At 44.2% G+C, this 16740-nt stretch overlaps 1 protein-coding gene across 2 annotated transcripts in view; it reads left to right on the top strand.

The window, feature by feature from the left end:
• Positions 1-16740, top strand: part of LOC125978941 (inositol polyphosphate-5-phosphatase A) — a 76567-nt gene that overhangs the window by 37480 nt on the left and 22347 nt on the right. For both annotated transcript variants that reach the window (XM_049736865.1, XM_049736866.1), the window contains exons 7-9: positions 508-560; positions 1571-1690; positions 7506-7590. In XM_049736865.1, the coding sequence (XP_049592822.1) occupies positions 508-560; positions 1571-1690; positions 7506-7590 (258 nt within the window). The remainder of the gene's footprint in view (positions 1-507; positions 561-1570; positions 1691-7505; positions 7591-16740) is intronic.

Genomic DNA, 16740 nt, shown 5'->3' with positions numbered 1-16740 from the left:
TGTGGTGTTTGAGAAAGATCTTTAGACTTGTGATTGGATAATTAACTTAAGACGGGTGGGACCTGATCAAACAGCTGTTGTATACCAGATGTCCACACTCCGCATCAAACTTTTTTTTATTTGTGCTTATTATTTTCCAGGAGGAATTACAAGCACATTCCGTTTTATGAGTAAATTCGGAATATACGTTTCTCTAAAAAAAAGAACATGGATCAGAACAGGTGGCACTGAACAGACAACATAAAGTTGACCTGAAGCTGGCAGAAATTAAGATATTGAGATGTAGAAGATAGGCTCGGGTGGAAAAGAGAGTGATTGTTTTATTATTATTTATTATTACTTGCTGATTGTTTATTATTTTATTTTTTAGATCGTACTTGGTGCTCAAATTCGAGTACGCCTATGCAATGATGACACAGTGACAATAAAGTTTCTATTTTATTATATTTTATTCTATTCTACTTTATTTTTGTTTTATTTTATTCTAAAATATGTTGTTCTTTGCAGTGCAAGTGGTCCAGAAAGGGATTCATCAGAACTCGATGGGCTCTACCTGAGTGGTGAGTTTTTTTTTTTTATTCCCATCACATCATTGTTTAAGACGGCCGTAGGGATTGTGAATCAAGATGACCATTCAAATGTGAGCGTTATGTCTTCCACTTAACAAAGAAAAGCTGTGTTTGACACTTACTCACATAGCTGCATCCTCTCCGGGCAAGCCAGCCAGCCAGCCAGCCAGCGGGGATTTGATTAGACTTAATCGTGTTAGTCAAGGAGTTGCATATGACAGATGACACAAAACATTACATGCAATTGAAGCTGTGTGGGAGGAATGCAAATGGCAGCTTCAAGTTTGCAAGAGCAGAAGATGCTTGGTGGGTGGAAGGGTAGGGAAGGGAAGGAAAGGGCGGGTCGGGGTGACTGCTAATCTAATGGAGGTATGACATGAGAACTAAAGAGTTGAAACGCGAGGCATTTAATAGAGGCATGATGTTTGACAAGCGCAGCAGGGAGAAAGAGAGACTGACTGCTTAAGTGATAGCAGCGATAAAGGAGGACACGCATGCATCATTTTATTCCTTCGCAGAGGAAAGCCCGGGAGATCTTTCATGCAAACAAACACAGTAGATTGATATGATCAGCAAGGGATATCAATGTATTGAGCTATCGCCTCCATCTTGACATGACAAAGTGAATATAAGCTGATTAGCCCCGTTGACTGCTGAGGATTCTTACCAGGAAGCGTGTTAGTCCAGTCCACAGGAAAGGTTATATTTATTTATTTTATTATGATTATTATATTAATACTTTTATGATTATTAGCACAATGGCTATCTAATTTCCAATGAAATATGAGTTGACCTAGTTCACTAAACGCTGCCATGTTGGTCAGTAGAACGTCTCAAAACTACAAATAATAAAAAAAAAAAAATCATTCAATGCCCCAAACAGCACTGCCACAAAAGGCCAAAGGAAAAGCATACACACGTCTACCATAAATTGTCAGGCTTTGCGATAAATGCTGATTTGTCATGTTTGTTATATGCACTTTCTGTTTTTTGAACCCCAGTTGTTTGGACCTGGTCAACATCCACCTTTTCCACGATGCTTCCAATCTGGTGGCTTGGGAGAAAAGCCCTTCCATCTACTCTGGGACCAGGCAGAAGGCGCTGGGCTACGTTTTAGACAGGTACTACCTTATCCGCATTTGTTTTCTCGTGACATCCCGACACATTGATCATTTGATATATTGACAGAATTGAGAATAAAGTCGTCAGCAAGGGCTGTCCTCTACCTGCTGGGTCACTTCCCGGATAAATGTCATCAAAATGCACAACGTGTCCGCCTGTCGTCTCCACTTTGAATAACTATACGTATAAGGGTGACACGCTTGAATTACGGGACACATTTTATTTACACCATTCTCTGTTTGATGAAAGAATGGCCCACCTTTTAATGGACAAGGATGTTTTCCTGCATTTTTATGATGCCCTTACTTAACTGGATTTACTGGCATGATGAAGATTCTATTTTGATTGAATCCTCCACTTTTATTATGGGTTTTACAGCTGTTTTCCCCCCTTCTACTGTCAGCTTGTAAATAGATGTAAATAGTTGAGTGTCAGACTTGCACTTGGGTGGCAGAAAGGGCTGAATGAAAATTCACTCGTCTGAGTGGCGTTTTCCACGCTCCCTGCTTTTAAAATCCTCACGTTTAACCTTGCCGTTACTTCTGGGTCATATCGTTTCGTTTAAAACTTCTTTTTATCGGCTCGGGCGTCGGGGCTAAGCGGCGCGAAGGAAAAGATGGGGCGCGTTCCGGACAGGCTAGGATGTCCAGGGGACGAGCGCGCCTCACTCGTTCACTTTGGGGGAACCTGCCGTGCGCAGATCCGGAGCACCCGAGTGGGAGAGAGGGAAAAAAAAAAAAAAAAAAGCTGGCAGTGCAGAAGGAAAGGAGGTGGAGCACAAAAAGGGTCCTCGGGCTCTGTAAAGGGCAATAAATAATGGGTCGGTCCTTTCACAGAGGCTGCTAACCTTTTGGCAGCCACCAGCAAACTCCATTATCCTCTGCTGATCTGGGAGGACAATGTGCCCGAGCTGGGCTTTGAATGAAGTCCTACCACCAACAGTGTTCCCATTCACTGGCTGGTTGGGAACCATCTTTTGGACTATTGTCCTGAATGTGACTCCCCTACCCCCAGAAAGCAGAGCAGGAAAAGGGACAGGGGGAATATCTAAAGCCAATCCCCCCCCTTCCCTTCCCTTCCTCTCCTCTTGCTTGCCTCTCTGAGCTCACATTGCTGGATAAGGGGAGAAGCAAAAAGGGCAGCACACCACCAGCTGAGCTCCACAAGGAGTCATTACACAAGTCGAACAGAGAGCGAGAGAGAGAGAGAGAGAGAGAGGACAGATCTGGGCTAGTGGGCATCAAACCTCAGCTAACACCTTATCTGGGGCCCAGGCTGTATAATGCAGCAGCTTACAGCCCATTGAGAAGTGATCTGATCTGATAAGCCTTTTCCTCAGTGCCTCTTTTAACTGCTAAACGGTGTTTATCTCCAAAGTGCTTCAAGGCCTCAGGGGAACAATGCTGAGAAGGAACAGCCAGCCAGACCTCAGTATTAAAAAACGGACAGCTCTGTCACTCGGGCTCGTTTTACTTTGCCGAGTGTTTTTATGCACTGATGCAAAAGCAAAAACATTTTGCACCATTATGAAGTTTGTTGTACTCGCCAGCAGCAGCAGCAGCAGCCGTCGTCATGTTTGTGCACTTGAAGCAAGTCTCTCGACGCTATTTCAAGTGAGACAGTGTGAGATAAGAAGATGCCTATTGTGTTTTGGAGTTTGTTTCTTTTTTCCCCACTTCTATTCAGAGTGCTCAGCCTCATTCACCGAGAACAGTTTTACATTACAACTGTGAAATCCTGCCATAAAGGCTCCTTTGGTGGCACGCCATTATTTTCACACCAATATAGTCCATTGTCACAGTGCTGAAGTTAATTTGATCAACATTGAGGACATTTAGCGTTTTTGTTGGCTGAAAAGGCTCGTTTCATGCTCATTTCGGGACCATTGAAAGGCGGTGATTGGCAGAAAAATAATGTTGCCCTTAACAATTCAAAGCAATTAGTTTCCCATGGGGAGGCAGTGGGCCACACTGGCTACCACACAGCCCTGCTTTGTCATTTTATGGACGCTCATCAGTCAAGTGTCAGAGCGGCTCAAAGAGCCCTACAACCTAAATGTTTCCCTTTCGGCTTTTCCCAGAACAACGGGCTGAAAGAGCCAGCGCGCATAGGCCGGCTAGTCTTCGGCCAATAGACATTTGAAGCGCAACCAGGATGAATTGATTCGAATGACACCGGTCATAGTGTGTGGGTGTGTTCACGTACTACATATTAGACGCAATGTTTTGGCACGAGTTACGCTCCAAATATCTGGCATTCAAAAAGCAGCACTATTGGCACTATTCTTTGAGTGTCCAAGTATATACATAAATCGCTTGCATTATTATTACCAGATTTGCAAACTTTTGAAATTCTCAACTTGCGATAGTAATGTGCATGTTTAAAATCTCATTTTTATATTTATTTATAAAATTGTTTGTCCAATGAGTCATTTGAATACTTGTACGTATATATAATTCAGTTAAAATGACATTTTCAAAGCCATAGATTAAATATAGATTTTGGTCGGCCTTCAAGAATGAAGATCAGTTGGTGCATTTTTTCATCCATCTATCCATCTTCAGTCTTGGGGTCCCAAGTCGTTCAAGAGAGACACCTGAGCGGGTCCACTGTCGATTTCATGTCTACATTCGCAATAATAATGACGCTTTGTTTTTCGATGCAGACTTTCCATTCCATTCAACACGATAGCTGTCAATCTGCCGTAGCGGCCACTCGTTCTCAAGGATTTCTCACAGTTGTTCTTCCTTTAATTGACTTATTTCCTCACCTCTGTGTGACCGTCCAAACATCCCACACAGCACGCTCTCTCCTGTGTGCTGTTATTGGCGGAGTGGGCGTTGCAGAAGAGCTGCGCGGTGCAAACACGGGACGTGGGGATGGCCCGCTCGGCAGTGTCAAAGGCCCTGTCAGGGCCACCCCTGACCCATTCAGGAAGATGTCACCAAGCACATTCTTCACAATGTTTAACATTGGACCAAATTCTCCACATTCACTGACAATGGACGGCCCAGCCATTGTGTGCAAAGTTGAATTTGCCGCTCCAAATTATGCAAAGTCATCTTGTCAATATCATCATGACATGAGCCCCACTTTCACCCTCTTAATCCCATATCGGCTGTCTATTACGTCCCGGTTTAGCTGCCAATCACGGTAAATAATCCCGCTCCAAGTCAGCCAGGAATACTGACTGACTGACTGACTGACTGACTGGAGAAAGAGCGAGGGAATGTACGCTTGCTTTAAATCTTCTATCTGCTGGTTACATACGTATCTGCCATTTGCCGATGTCCTTGGTGTCTTCATCCCATGCTACTTTCAAGTGTTGCTTTGAGAGCAATTTAGATGCAGAGTAAGAGAATAGTGGTGCTTTAAGGAGCCTGGGAGCAGAGTTGGGGGGCCATATTATAAATTAGCGTCTGACCCCTGTCTTTGTGTGCCCCCACCCTCCAGCCCAAGGAAGGCCCTATGAAGGCCCAAGCCCAAACCTCAGTGAGAACGGGCCTTGTGAAGAGGCTCTTTCAGGAGTGTCACTGCACGATGAATTGGCCAGGAGAAAGCATGTTTATAGACTGTGTAAAGGAGTGTGTCTTTGTGCTGCAATGTCACTGACACTGTTACAGTTTGCCTGAATGAACTGTGATGACGAGGCTAATGGGGGCCCCGGCTAAGGGTGAGGGTCAGCCCGCCAGCCAGCCAGCCAGCCAGCCAGCCAGCCAGCCAGCGGGGGTGGGTTGGAGGCTTTCTCTGGACCCCCCACTCTCACAGCCTTTTCACACCCACTAGCTGTAGCTAATGTTGCAATTCTTCGTTCCACACACAAAGGCAGGAGGGGAGGAAAAAAAAAAGTCAACTTTCACACCAGCGGGTCAGCATGAGTGCTTTAGGAAACGATCGTGTAAACAGAATGTTACCTTCTGACCTGTGGCTGATACCTTGGAGCAGAGGACAAAACAGCCAAGCTTTGGGTATTAGACATGGCTGTTAGTGGGATCAAGCCACAGAATGGCTAGCCTTGAAAGACGCCTCAAGGCAACTGGAAAACATACATGTCACACAGCGCTTTGGCCGACTCTATTTTTATGCTTCAGAAGGAGCAGGCATGGGCTACATTATGATGTATTAACCGTCTCAGCAGTTTATGGTGCAAGGATTCATCCTTTTTACAGCCCTCAATGTAACCTAACAGGATAAAGTGAGACACACTGAGTTTCAATAGAGTTGAGTCTCTTTGCACCTGGATGTAAGGTCATTAAGAAAGAACAACAGTGCACTTTTAAGTGTTGGAGGGAGGATACAATGGGTGCATACTTTTGGACAAGAGCAATCTGGTGACAATTTCTTTTTTTCTCATTCAACTGTTGCCACGTGAATTAGGTGAAGAGTAATGACAGATCATCAAGAAAATAAATAAATGAATAAATAAATAAAACTCACACAAGAATAAAGTAGTATGTTGAAGTTACTAACATAGGTACATTTTAAAATAGCAGAATTATTGTTATACCTGCATATTAAAATGCTCTGTTTCCAAAACTACTGTAAAAAAACAGTCAAGCACATTATTATTTATTGACTATTAAACATAAAAAGTAGTTGTAGTGTTTCATGTTATACTTATTTAACTGGACATCTTACAGTAGCTCAAGTTTGGATCTACAGTAAAAATTCCATTCCCGGTTCTTGTGCAAAACAGTAAACCGGTAACTATTCCGTGCTCATTCATAATAATAATAAAAAAATAAGTGCTGTTATGAAAAAGTCCGATATGCATTAAATATTGGCAAATTGCCTCTATCCTTTCAGTGGTATGGTCGGCATTTGGAAGAAGCCGCTGTATTCACTCCACACTCATTTGCTCATTTATCCCACTTGCTCCTTTGGGCTCATGTCACTTTAATATAATATAATGTTGAAGTTATAGCTGCATTCCTTGTCTTATTTCTTCACCTTCCTGCCCTTCACTCTCACTGACTCACAGAGAGGAAGTGACCGTGCATTAAGACAGGCAGCCACAACAGCAAGAAGTGGCCTCTCGCTTTACGGCCCCATAAATATATTGTTAGCGCGGCCTAGGAAGTTCACGGCCAGATTTATCCACACGATTAGTAGTGATAGTGAGCCAAGCATCCTGAATCGTTAATTATACAAAGGCTCCTACATTCGCCTCCATTTCCAACATTAACACAACAAATAGTTATTCTAATTTGATCAATGTCAGTTAAATCTTATTTCCCAAAAGCATTTTGTCAATATTTACCCTTATTTCTTATTTTTGTTTCAGAATCGATATGTTCTCATTAGGGCTGCACGGGATTTGAATTTGAGCGTGATCATGATTTTGTCTGCCAAGATTCAACTAATCTGTGATCATTCAAAATGCCCGATCTGCTGCAAATCTAAACCGAGTGGTCAGCCAAAACATTTCGAGGATTCATTAATCAGCTTTAATAACAAGCCAATGCATCCCGGCAACAGGAGCCTAAACTCTTACACCTGAACTCATGCATAAAAATATGTCTTTCAAAATACAGTAGATCTCATGCAAACCAGCTTTTCAGAGGAATCACGCCACAAGGTGGTGCTGTGACCTTCATCATCTGATGACTTAAAGCTGTGCAACGTTGAACTGTAACAGACCAAAAAAAAAAAAAAAAGATATATTGCATAGTTACTGAAAATAAATATAGACATTTTTCAGAACGGAATATTTTCTGTTCAATTATGTAGTGTCAGGAATCTTTTTCTGCGTGCATTCTTGTTTGCCCATCCCAGATCATCCCGCTCAATACATTTGCTGGTAATGTTTTGCAGGATCACGGACCAGCGCTTTGAAAGGGTGCCATATTTCGTCTTCGGGGATTTTAACTTCAGGTTGGACTCAAAACAGGTTATTGAGGTGAGTGCTCTTCTATTGTATTTGATGAGCCAGCAATCAACGTGCTAAACAGCTTCACGGTGTCTTTGTAATGTGTGAAATATGGACATAGCTGTCTAATAATGCACTCAATGCAAGCAATGTAATGTCCTATCAAACTAATTGTGACGTATGTGAGAGAGCGAGCGAGAGCGAGCGAGCGAGCGGGACTGCAATATAAAGTAGTAAAAGTGTTTTAGTAGCACTGTCTTTTTAGAGTTATGACTCATTAAAGGTTTCACTGTGGATGGTCCAGCTGTGTTTGCTAACTGTGCCTCCAAGTGCATTGTTATGTTTTGCTGCCATTCACTGCCCTTCCTCTCCTGCACCCTCCCTCCCTCTCTTCTTTCTCCTTCTCTTGGTGCAAATGAGGCCAGCAAGAGGCAAGGTAGTGCGGTCGGTCATTCAGCATTCCCCAGATGCGGACGGGCGGGTGGTGGGGGTATCACAAGTCATAAAGGCACACTGGAGACTCGGGGTGTTGCTTGATAACAGAGTGGGAGAACCCCTTGTTGCACAATCCTCTCCCTCCGCTTGACTACAATGCTCTTGGAATCAGTGGCCCTGTTCAAGGTGTGGGCATTGTGCGCTTCAACCAAAAAGCCATTCATGAGAGAAAGGAGGAGGGGAAGTTTTCTCAATGGAGGGGTTTTGCTCAAATGGCTTAGGAAGGACTTCTCTCTGTGTGGTACACATGGCCTCAAAAGTTTGTGCGGTACATTTGATTTGGGTTTTCTAATTAGGTTACATTAACTCACAGATCATGTGAATGTGTCTCTTTGGAGATAATAACTCCAAGGCAAGGACTCTCAACAGATGCTTGTGCAAACAGTGGGGCCATTGAAAAGTCAATCATTACAGTTAACTGTCACGTGGTGCAGATTTAGCTTGCCGCACTAATTGGGTGGGTGGATGGATGGATGGATGGATGGATGGATGGATGGATGGATGGATGGATGGATGGATGGATGGATGGATGGATGGATGGATGGATGGATGATGGACGGACGGACGGACGAACGGACGGACGGACGGACGGACGGACGGACGGACGGACGGAGCTGCCATGCCTATAGTCCATAAAATACACAATATTGTACCCCACTCCATCCCTTCCTGAACACGATGGTATCATCTGATCTTCTCGGTGCTACACCTGTGTACCTAATCTAGATAACTCTCCTCATGTTTCCTTTCTTATCCATTCTGCTCTGTGGTAGGTAAGCACGAACCTACTCCTTGTCTCTACCACACTGACATGCTGTTTGAGTGTGGTCGGGGTCATGACCCCTTTTCCAGGGATGTGTAAGGCTTGCATCAGTATGTGTCCATCTCTACCCCCTCCCCTCTACGCTGCTCCTTTCATATGCACCTTACCCCCCATTCACATCCACATTCACATCCAGGGTGAATACACACACACACACACACTCATCTAAACTAATTTGTTAAGGCCAAAAGACTGTGAGATACACCCACTTGAAGGGGGTGTGCCATCAATGTTGGGGGGCTTTTGGTTTAGGAAGTCGACTTGTGGACAAATACACTCCCAAACACAGAAGTAAGTCTTCAAGAGTGTTTCTCAAACATATAGAGAAGAGAAAGTGATGATGTCATCGAGCTACCAATAAAGAAGCTGCTCCACTTCAAATAAAGCCGTCCGACGGACCGACGCAGTGGTCAACTTGTCTGATTTAACAGCGACCTACGTATTAGCAAGAGCGAGAGCTGTGATGTCACCAATAAACAAATGGCTTGCAAGCATGCCACAGGATGTAACTCACAGCCAGTAGGCCCTTTTAAAGCCTCTAATGACAATTAATGTCAAGTGGACAATTAGTGCACATCCACCAAAGTGTTTAACTGGATCGATGGGATGGCCCATCTGATCTGAAGACACACGCAGGCCGGGCCAGGCCAGGCCAGGCCAGGCCAGACCAGGCCGGCTCTCATTTTCACTGGCTCCTTTTCGATGTCAGCTCTCCTGTTGCGCTGAGGGTTTTGTGTTTGAGGCTTTTAGATACATCAAATTGATTTTTTTTTTAAAGCAGGAGGGTTTGGAAAGAGGTGGCTTTATTATTGTCCCAGGGAAAATTCCAGGTGGCAAATTCCTGGCATGCTTGCGGCAGGATCAGTAACCAAAGGCCCACAGTGTCCCCTCCACCCCCCTTCTTTCTCTCCAGCCTGGGCAACCCTATTTATTGTGTCCGACAGAGGGAATTGGTTTCAATTGACCTCTATTTGGCGGCCCTTTGACTGGCAGACAAAGGACACAGCCACGTGGAGACTAATGTTAGGGCTGAGCAGCCTGGGGCCCATCCAGTCCCTTTCCTCATGCTTTGGCTTGATCATGCTTTGCATCAGTGCTAATGTAACATGAAACGGCAAAGGGGAGCGTTTAGAACCTTTTGTTCTCTGCGGTTTCTTTTTTGACCTTCGTCTTCACACTCTGTCTGGTGGTGATTATGTCAAAAGTAACTGTACATGTCCAAACTAGATGTGATGTTCCAATAATTGCAATCAATAATTGAGATTTCAATTATTACCTCAATATATTTTTTTTGATAATCACAATTGCTATTTTTTTCAGCAAAACATTTAATTTGCCTATGATTATAAAAATAGTACATTAATGCAATTTTGCATATGATTGAAATTGACTCATGATAGCGTTGCCTGGTAGCATCTGCTCCCCATAAAAAACACAATATTTCTGCCTAGGGCAAATTATCCCCATTTTTTTATACTTGAACATTGCAGACAGTTTTTGAAACAAAATCAGAAGCATAAGATGTATTCTGAGAATGTGCGAGTGAATGCAAGCGTGCATGTTTGTCACTGCGCATCTTTGACGTGGCCCGTAGCCGTGAATCAACTGCAATGGTGACAAGCTCAGGGCGCCATGCCTAGACTCCTAGTATATTTAAAATCCCTCCTAATTAAACTTAATAGAATGTAAATGTAATATCTGTAGAGAATGTACGCCGGTAGCGAGCTTTCTCCAAGTCATGGATTGATCGAGGCCGGCAGGAAGGTTAATTGCCGACTTGATCTACTGTCCCCGCGACACGGCGTGCGTGGGGCTGTGTAAATCGGCCCGATCTGTCGCTACATGGATAGCTTTCATGAGACTTTGCTTGCTTCTCACAAGAGAGCGTTTTGAATCAGCACCACCTGTCTGTTTTTGCTTGAAATGCAGAGGGAGCGAGCAAGCATCAATCTCTTGTCCTTTGTCCAGCGTCTTTTCTCTTGCTTGAGCAGCATGAAATTAAAGGTGGGGCCCTTGACTAGCCCCTTTCCTAATGAATGCCTGTAAAATGCCCTTTAATGGTGGCTTAACATGATAGATCATTCATTTTGTACAGATTGAAATTACCCAACATGCACTCACACACACACACACGCACACATAATAATACACACAGATAACATAATCAGCAAGTACTGTGAACACATCCATAAAGATTATTCTGTCATTTGTTTACTGCCAAAATATATTTTATTGTACAAATAGTTACTTGATGACAATCAATTGTTTTTTCAGAGAATTGATCAAGTCTTTACGAGTGAGTGTACAGCACATCCAACAGACCTCCCTCCACAGTTGTTTGTGATATTGCAAACATGTTCATTAACTAGTTTATGGTCATTGTCGTGGTTGTTGAACCTAGTCTGAGTAAATAATTTGTATCAGTAACGGGTAAGCAATTTTCCCTTTTAGCCCGTCTTTGACAAGCATGTGTGTTACTCGCGAGCTATAAATCAAAAGCCGGCGAGTGTAATTAAGTGTACACTACATTAGTCAGGCTAATTAATTTTGGGGGCCATCCATCCATTAACCAGCGGGCCAGCACTGATTGGGCCTCTGTTCTATGGAACCCCAGCCCACTGCACCCCCCCAGCGCAACACCAGGGATTTAACTTCACTCAATTCTCCAAATACAGTCATGTATTTAAAGACCCATGGTGTTACACATACTAATGTGTACATGCATGTAAATGCACACTTGCTATTGTATTTCTATCTATTATTATATATATTTTATTTGTGCTTTTCAAGGTCTGTGGTTGTAATCAATTAATTGATTGGATCGATTGTCTAAAATTGGTTGTTGACCAATCAATCCCCTTCGATTGCAATGTCATTCTGGGTGGAGACATATTTGTAGTTTCTCAAGACGTTATGCTTTAGCCTACCAAATTAGCTGTCTTTTTTTTTTTTTTTTATGTAAGACAATCATGGTGATGCTATCTCAATGGCCTGACTGCAGGTAACTCCACCCATTGACAGGAGGATGCAAGTTAAACAGGGCTTTTACTGCCAGCTATGCTTGTTTATTGCCATATAGTTGATGCCAGTGCTTTCTTAACAATACAATGAAGGCATATTATCTGGCTGGAACAGTCCAATCTAGCACAATGAGGAACCATTATATCACCGATAACCCATCTGGATATAGAAGGAGACTATTCCCTCTAGACAACAGTGTGTGTTGTCTCTCTCTCTCTGTTTGTGTTTGATGCTAATGAATATAGCGCCAAAGACACTAGGAAAAAAAAAACTGTTGAGCTATGAGGGCTTAACTTGTGCGACGCGGCTTTGCTGGAAGTGATGTCCATATCATTAAAATGCTGGCAAAGAAAGAACAAGCAATGGCTTCTGTTGCTCCCACTCATTAACAACAGGCCGTTTGAGCCCGGCACCAGCTATGCTTTTGCCATTGTGTCCTGTTTCTGTGACTGGCAACACCATGCCAACAGTAAGATGGTGTGATTGGCCAGGCCAAGGATGAGCGCAGAGCCTGGCACCAACAGGGCCTGGGAGGGAACATGGCCTTATAAGCCCTCGGCTTGAGTCCGCTCAGGTGCCCTTTCATTCAGTACTGCACTGCTGTTTCCCACATGTAATCATAGTCAAAAACAAAGACAACTTGTTTGAGAATGAAGCAATACGACGCATGGTGCACATGTATGTAAATAAGGGCCCTTATGTAGGTCTGACTTCAGCGATTTTGTGCTTGTACTGTTCACATTGATATAAAAAAAAATCTGAATCATTACATTTTGGGCAAAACATTTGGAATTGCCCTGCAATAATAAGATGGCCTTAAACAAATACAACATAAGTGCTCGGCCGGCCACACCCCTTTCGTTACCGTCATGTCTGTCACCTGCTCCCTCTCGTTACCTCGTCTATTTAAACCCTGCCCGTGTGTTCCTCCTGTTCGGTGAGTACTGTTGTTTTGTGTTCCTGTCCGTGCCTTGTGTTCCTGTCGTCTGGTTTCCCCCAGGTCTTGTTTGGAGGCTCATGGTCCGAATTGTATCCTTGTCCAAGTGAACTTGCGTCTGTCTGTCGGTCGGTCGGTCGGTGTGTCTGTCTGTTTGCTGGCCGTGAGTGTCTATTCCGTCTGTGTCTTAGGTTCCCCACCTTCCTTCCTCCCTTCCAACTCCCTTTCCCTTCAATAAACCCCGGTTCAAGCTGCATTTGGTCTCAACTCATTCCTAACACCTTAGCTTCCTCTTTTTAAGCTTTAGGTTAAAGGTTGCCGTGCCGCCTCTTGTATTTGTTTGCAAATATTTCAATGTTTTTTCCAATCGTGAAATTTGGAGATGCTGGCCAAATAATGTATTGACTGCGGGGGGTTGTGCACATAGCATCCATCCCCTTTGCATTGTAATGATTTGACTTTGCTCCATGCATATGCAAAGAAGCAGTCTGTAAAAGAGGCTGGCTACACATGGCTGCTCACTCAACAAGTCCGTCCCAATTCCTATTCACTTGAGCAAAACCTTTAGCTCATGCTCTTTTAATGGCTTGAATTCAAGCCTTTGCAAAGTGCGAGAGGAGCGTGATGAGTAATGAATAAATTGTCTTTTATTGCCAAGCTAGAATTGATCGTCCTATCAACTTGGTGTGTACTCAATGTCATCTTCATCAGTGGCGCTTCGCATTGTTTTGCTGCTGTAAACTCCGTGTTGGCACGGTGAGCTTTTAAACAGCTCTGCCCACTGACATTAAGTTACTAAGCTCCACTCGCACCTGCTCACAACTATCCCATCATATTTAAGAGTGCCCATTAAGGGCCACATTAGAATTCATGGGCTCTTAGTCCTCCCCGTGTGATTTATCAGTGATGGACGTATTGACCGGCCTTTTTCGGAATCGGCTCCCATTTTTGTCTTAGTGGGTGCCCAAAACAATGCATTTCAGGCCCATTTATCCTAAAGGGCCTCCTTTTTGGGGGGGCTGGGGGGGGGCCTGAGAGAGTCGGGGCTGGCCTAACATCTGTTTGTGGCCAGAGCCAGGCGGGACCGGAGCACAGTGGGCCTCAGCGGCCCCCTTCTCCTCTCCCTGGGGGTCTTTGTTCCCGATTTCATGCTATCAGAGCGGCAGCATGTTTTCCTGCGCAGAGCTGTCAGCGGCATAAAAGGCCCTGAGTGGGGTCACATCAAGAGGGATGGGCATGAAAAATTGGTAAAATGTATCACAAAGCCCACCCACTAGATGGTTGCCTAGCGCTGGCTCTGCGGCGGGCGGGCGGGCGGGGTGTCAACAGCCCACCCTTCTCCCACTACCTTCCTCTCCCCCTTTCCCTGGACTGAATTACACCTCTTTCTCAGCCCATCATTAAGATGAAATGATGCAAACAAATTAAAGGGTGGTGCTCCAATGAATCAATGTTCTTTGCGTGTGAACGGGGGGGGGGGGCTTTTTATGTCTCATTGGGGTCTTCGCCTCGCCAAAAAAAAGCTGCTCGGTCACCTGCCTGTATGAAATCGGCTGGGAATTGTGGGAAGCAACAGACAAATCTTGTAAAATCACTGCTGAATAGACAGAAAAAAGGAATCATTTGTCTGGCTCGCTGCTCCGTATGAAACTTTTTCGCTTCCCTTTCTTTCAGTATTTGTTCCATCTCATTCTTTGTGGAACGCCCGAGTAATGAACCCACAGGACTCTGCATTCTTATTGGATAATCACTAATCACTGAGTGCCTCTTCGATATCCAGTAATTGACTCAGCAGCAACAGATTACCTCACTATCTGTTTCCTTTAATTGATTCCTAACTAGAGCTATGGTGGGATAGGTAAATTAAATGAGTGCAATGTTTTTTAAGTGCTTAGTAAGTGTTTATACTCCATCAATAGTGATTCTGTTGGCTATATTTAAATGAGATTCAATGGCCATGGCACAGTTGGACCTGAATTTGTTTTCTCATTAACTGGACAAATGTTCTTTTAAAAAAAACAACAACCATAAATGGCATTTCTGAAAGCTTGCTTTCAGAACCGCAGCTAAGCGCATTGCTCCGTGATGGCGCCAATTGAGTAATCTGTGCATGTACGGCATTATAGAGAGGTCAAAAGAATCGGGCACGTTAAACAGTCTTGGCGACATCTGCCGCGGTTGGTTTCAAAATGCTGACAAGAAGGGGCAGGGGAGGTATCTCCAATGAAAATCCCTCATTAGCTTTTCTTTGTACAGGTGGCCGTAATGTGTCAAGAGCCCCGGCCAGCTTTGAGACAATGACCTCCTCTTACTGGGGCTAATGCGCCACAGAAGAAGAACCCACCCTCCTTTTACTGCTACTACTTTACACAGAGACAGAGTCACAATGAAGCATCTGGTGGTCTTTTCCTGCGTGGAAAAGCTTTTCCATGCCTATTGTGTTTGCCGCTATGAATGTCTGAAGGAGAAGCTTTCCACATTTGGGAATTTCACTTATCTTATTGGACGGGGTTAACCCAAGAGCGTTTAGAGTATGTTCCCCAATAGTGGTTTGTAACGTTGAGTATAAGTTTGGTTGGCTCGTGCGTTTGTACGTGAGAGTGTGTGTGTGTGCGTGAACACCCCCTCCTCGGTTGCACGAGGTCGTCGGGGTCAAAGTGATGAATTTTTATGGGCCTGTTCCCTGTGTTTCAGCCCTGTCTCTTTCTCTGCGCGCTGCACTGCCTCTCAAAGACATCCATGCTGGGCAATTTGTCCTGCGGGGCCCTGCAGAATGGGCCAGCAGAGAAGTTAAATACCAGGGGGGAACACACACACACACACACACACACACACCAAACATAGACATACATTGGTTTGCTCTCTCTCTCTCTCACACACGCACTCACAAACCCCGAGCTCGGTCCTGTTGTCTTGAATGATTTGTGGCCTGTCTATTATCTATTCCAAGAGGACAAATGCTTTTGGCTGGTTTCTGGAGGTAAAACCCAAATGGCAGCCCTCAATGCTCGCCATTGTTTTTAGAGAAGTTTCCCAGATGTTATAATGCACAAGATAAATAGGTCACATTATCGTCATCTCGCACGGCCTTTTACATCTCCAGAGTGTTTTTGGACGAGGGCGTGGCAGCTTAGAAGACCTCCTAGGACGCACGCATCGCTAACAAAACTCACAATGACACAGTCCGGCGGATTGACAGGAAGAGTCGAGAGTTTCTGCTTCACTTGCCGTTAAGGATGTCGGCTCAACAGTTGATGGCGGCCGGGTCACGCACAGGCTATCTTTGCTCTTGATAATGTGTCCACTCTCACCTCACCTCCATTTTGAATCCCAATCCTGTTCTGTTTGTCAGTGATTAATCTTTGTTTGGAAGCATTAAATTGGCCAGCCAGGGGAGGCAAGAGTGGATGACTCTGGCTTGTGTCCAGTCACATTGGGTGGGGAGAGTCACCCACTGATTTACTGGCTTTTGGGTGTAATAGCTGGCTGTAAAGTAGAAGGCCAAATTTGTTGAGACGCACCACTTGGGCAGACATAGCAATCACGCATGCACAATTGCTATGATGAACGACGGCCAACGGAGGAAAAGTGATCGGGTGCTAAGCTATTTTGGTTGAACGTGCCAGCGTGGCTGGCACGCGTTTACTTAGCTGGCAACGGAAATAGTGCCGGATTCTGACAATGCCACTGCGCTTGTTGACAAAAAGGAACCTTGTCCGCTCATCTCGTCTCCCCTTCTGCAATTGCAAAATTCCGTCAGATCATTTGTAAGTAAATTGAATAATACTCCTTTCTTAATCATTTCGACTTGAAAAAGATAAATCAAGAAGATGAATCCATTATTAGATTTATTTCATTCTACTTGTATTAAACATTTCAGAAGTATTTATACCATCAATCCTTT

The sequence above is a fragment of the Syngnathus scovelli genome, chromosome 12 (assembly GCF_024217435.2).
Source record: "Syngnathus scovelli strain Florida chromosome 12, RoL_Ssco_1.2, whole genome shotgun sequence".
Classification (NCBI taxonomy): domain Eukaryota; kingdom Metazoa; phylum Chordata; class Actinopteri; order Syngnathiformes; family Syngnathidae; genus Syngnathus; species Syngnathus scovelli.
This window is presented reverse-complemented; position numbering and strand designations above follow the sequence as displayed.